The sequence below is a fragment of the Rutidosis leptorrhynchoides genome, chromosome 5 (assembly GCF_046630445.1).
Source record: "Rutidosis leptorrhynchoides isolate AG116_Rl617_1_P2 chromosome 5, CSIRO_AGI_Rlap_v1, whole genome shotgun sequence".
Lineage (NCBI taxonomy): Eukaryota > Viridiplantae > Streptophyta > Magnoliopsida > Asterales > Asteraceae > Rutidosis > Rutidosis leptorrhynchoides.
In genome coordinates, this window is record NC_092337.1 from 133,598,309 (window position 1) to 133,602,326 (window position 4,018).

The 4,018-nt window shown below is 35.5% G+C and overlaps 1 protein-coding gene across 4 annotated transcripts; it reads left to right on the forward strand.

Moving 5' to 3' along the window:
* Positions 1–362: 362 nt before the first annotated feature.
* LOC139846567 (heptahelical transmembrane protein 4-like) lies at positions 363–3,614 on the forward strand. 4 transcript variants are annotated; one of them, XM_071836045.1, is made up of 4 exons: positions 363–763; positions 844–1,096; positions 2,055–2,346; positions 2,911–3,614. In XM_071836045.1, exons 2-4 carry the CDS (start codon positions 846–848, stop codon positions 3,562–3,564), a joined length of 1,197 nt encoding a protein of 398 aa, XP_071692146.1. In that variant the 5' UTR covers positions 363–763; positions 844–845; the 3' UTR covers positions 3,565–3,614. The 4 variants fall into 4 exon arrangements, with proteins under 4 accessions (XP_071692146.1, XP_071692147.1, XP_071692148.1 ...); XM_071836046.1 differs by having other exon boundaries at positions 363–755; XM_071836047.1 differs by having other exon boundaries at positions 363–713.
* Positions 3,615–4,018: the final 404 nt, after the last annotated feature.

The following is a 4,018-nucleotide window of genomic DNA, read 5'->3' on the forward strand; positions in this document are numbered from 1 at the left end:
CATAGAGTAAACCCGAGCAAGGGTCACTCTACACACACACACACACCCATTTTGAGTGAAAACAAGAAGATCGGACAAAACCGCACATTTCAAACACGTTATAGTTTTGCAACAATTGATATCCAAAAACTGAATATCCGAAATTTCGGGTTTTTTTATTTAAATTATGAAGTTACTTTTTTCACCCCTGTTTGGGGGGGGGGTTAGAAATGTAAGATGGTATAAGTTTGGGGACTATTTTTATTTATTTTTTGATGTCGTTTTGGCTTAATCAAACAACCAAAACCGCGGTAGTTTTCAGTACGTAGATAAATAAATAAATTAAAAAATCAAACGATATAATCGAGGTATCTCGACATGATTTTTCTACACACAAAAATCCCTTTGATAACCCTTCCCTAACATACCAGGCCACCTACATATTCCGTCAAACACCTCTTGTTCATGGTCAAACAAGCCCCCAAGATTTTTATATTACACCATTTCATTCTAATCCAAATATTTTAAACGGTTCCTAAATTTTATATTCATTTCCGGTTCTCGAATTAATAATTCAATCCGCCTCTGAAACTATCCTCTGTTCCATTAAAATCCCCCAAAATAAAGAAACACAATTCCACTTTGATCTTGACTTTTGAGCTGAATTTAATATCATATTCAACAAATTTTTATGTTTTTTTAATCAATTCCTATCTCGGTTTCTCCGATTTCAAGTATTTTATTTTAATTAATTTCGTGATAGCGTATACGTACACGTAATAACGTAAATATCCCCTGTTTCAATTTAAAGGGTTTATTATATAATTTCGTTAAAATTTCAACACAATTTATTGGTTTATGCAGAAATGGGAAAAAGGGTTGGTGTTGAATTGAATGATAATGATCAAAAGGGTGAAGGTTTATTATTAACAAAAGAAGATGGAAAAGGGAAGAAATTGTGGAAGAAGGTGAAATATCAGTTGGTTGAATACCACTCATTGCCTGCATATATGAAAGATAATGAATTTATATTAGGTCATTATAGAGCTGAATGGCCTCTCAAACAGATATTTTTAAGCATCTTTACCCTTCACAATGAAACTCTCAATGTTTGGACGTAAGTACTTTCATTTCAATTTGATATAAAAATTGTTTCTTTCTTGAATCTTGATATAGATATATATATGATTTTATTCTATAAGTGTTTATTGATTTTCTGGAATTGGTGGTTGTTTATGAGTACAAAAGTTGTTGCATGGCTTTTTTTGCTATACCTTTTGTTCTTAGACGACTTGTATCAGTAAAAACCCAAGCCCATGGGTTCCTAGTTGGCAGCAAACCCACGCCCCAGCAGGCCGTAGCGGGGCGGCGGTTGAGGGTTAAATTGGGGCGGCAGTGGGAATCTCACGGAACAAGCCACCAGCGTTGCAATATATTTAATGGTTTTATATTATTTTAAAAATATAATTATTATCCTTTTTTAACTACTTTACCAATTATATTTTAATACATCATCACAACATTACTAACCCACACCAAAATCCACACCACCAATACTCCACACAAAAAACCCACTCGTCCTACTCATAAAAAAGTGCAAAAAGCAACTCACCCTACCAACTCAGGCCCCTCACCGCTAGTGGTCTTAAGTGTTAGGTTATGGAACTTATTGTATAGTTGAGTGTTTAAATAGTTAACCATATTTTGTATTTACCCCTTCATCTGGTTATAGCTTGCTTCATAATTTATTCATGTACCCAAAAGAAGCCTTATTGTTAAACCTGTAACAAGTTTACTAAAACCAGTCATTCAATTAATCATATCCCTTGATTGTAAAACTTTATATAATGATTGTTGGTAGTTCCTATATTTCTATTTAAATGAATTTGACTAGTGCGTATAGTTAAGTAAAGTTCGGTTATTATTATACAAGGAAAATCAAAGAAAAATCGGAAATCATAATGCTAAATGTTACATATATTTCTATTTATTCCAGTGTGTTTTATATATTTCTCATCTTTATTCTTCAACTTAAAAATATTATGTTAATTAATGTTATTGATTGATTGATGCAGGCACTTGATTGGGTTCTTCCTGTTTCTAACACTAACAATATATAGCGCAAACATGATCCCAAGTGTAGTTGATTTACCTACCTTTAAAAATTTGCCAGATGTATTAAAAAGACCGGATCTGCATAAACTTCGTGAAGATCTTTTGACTTGTATTCCATCTATGCCTGATTTTCACAAGATTCATTCACCCGATTTGTTGCAATCGTTGTCAAATTGGCATATTGTCGAACTCCTATGTAATTGTTTGCCCGAACGGTTTTCTCATACCAACCATACAGATGTTTGTGTTCTGGTAACGTCTATCTTTCTTTCTTGATAGTTATGTTACTGCAAAATTGTTAGAGATAGTTATGTTATGTCAAACGGGTCGGGTTGGGTCGAGACCCGAACGGTTTTGGTTCAAAATGGGTCAAGCGGGTCATATTCCTAAATGGCTCCAACGGGGCGGGTCTAAATGGGTCGGGTCGGGTAGTTACTGCAGCATTGTTAGATAGTTATGTTCTGTCAAACGGGTCGGATTAGGTCGAGGGTCATGGGTCAAGCAGGTCCTATTTCTAAATGGGTCAAACGGGTCGGGTCTAAATGGGTTGGGTCGAGACCCGTTTTTCAAAGGTTCTTAAAATCGTAAAACCTCCAGATAATAATATTCTAAAACTATACAACAATTCATATATTACATAAATTTACATTATTAAGATTAACCCAAATTAACTCAAATTAGGAAAGAAATGGCGATTATTTTAGTTATATGTTTTCTATTCGACTGAATATGAATTTAAACTTGCATTTATTTCTTTTAGTTTATTTTGTACTTTCGACTCACGTTATGCTCAATCTTTTCCCATCTCTTTTTCAGCGAAGTATGAAGGAAGAGGTTGCAAACCTAATCGCACCATTAATGACCCGACCCATCACCCGCTGGCCATTCTTTGCCTTTTTAGGCGGAGCCATGTTTTGTCTTTTAGCAAGCAGCGCGTGCCACTTACTCTGCTGTCACTCAAAACGACTATCTTACATCATGCTCCGTCTCGATTACGCTGGCATTGCCGCTTTGATATCCACCTCATTTTACCCGCCCGTTTACTACTCATTCATGTGCCACCCTTTCTTTTGTAACCTTTACTTAGGGTTCATAACTCTCCTAGGAATCGCAACAATCATGGTTTCACTCTTGCCCGTTTTTGATCGGCCCGAGTATCGAAACATAAGGACCGGGCTTTTTCTCGGGATGGGATTATCGGGTGCGGGCCCGATTGTTCACAAGCTTATTTTGTTTTGGAATCAACCGGAAGCTGTATATACAACCGGGTATGAGATTTTGATGGGTGCGTTTTATGGGATTGGTAGCTTGATTTATGCGACGAGGATACCAGAAAGATGGATGCCTGGAAAATTTGATATTGCGGGCCATAGTCATAATCTGTTTCATGTGCTAGTTGTGGCTGGAGCTTATACGCATTATCGGGCGGGGTTGGTTTATCTAAAATGGAGAGATATTGAAAGTTGTTGATAGGATTTTGATTAAAACAAAGACTTGAATAAATATGTGTTAAGGTTGTACTTTTCTGTGTATAGTTTAAAGGGCCTGCAGCTGGAATATGATTTAAAAATGTTAAAAAACCTGATATATATTCCATAAATGCAATATATCCTTTATTACTCGCATAATATTCCTTTTTTTTTTGCAAGAAAAACGAAAACTATATAGATGAGATCTTCATCGAAAGATGATCCTAATCGAAAAACATACAATGATAAGATATGAAACCGGATGGGCTCGAAACTAGTAAACGTCACAAGTCGACGCTAACTCCAACCGAACCCAACTTTGACAACCAAACCAAAAACTAATACATCTGAACCATCAATCTAACATATGCAAAAGTCTATCAAAACAACAACAAAATCCATAAATGAAAAAGTTAACCGAATTAAGAAAGCTTGTTACTATTCATTTCATCCGG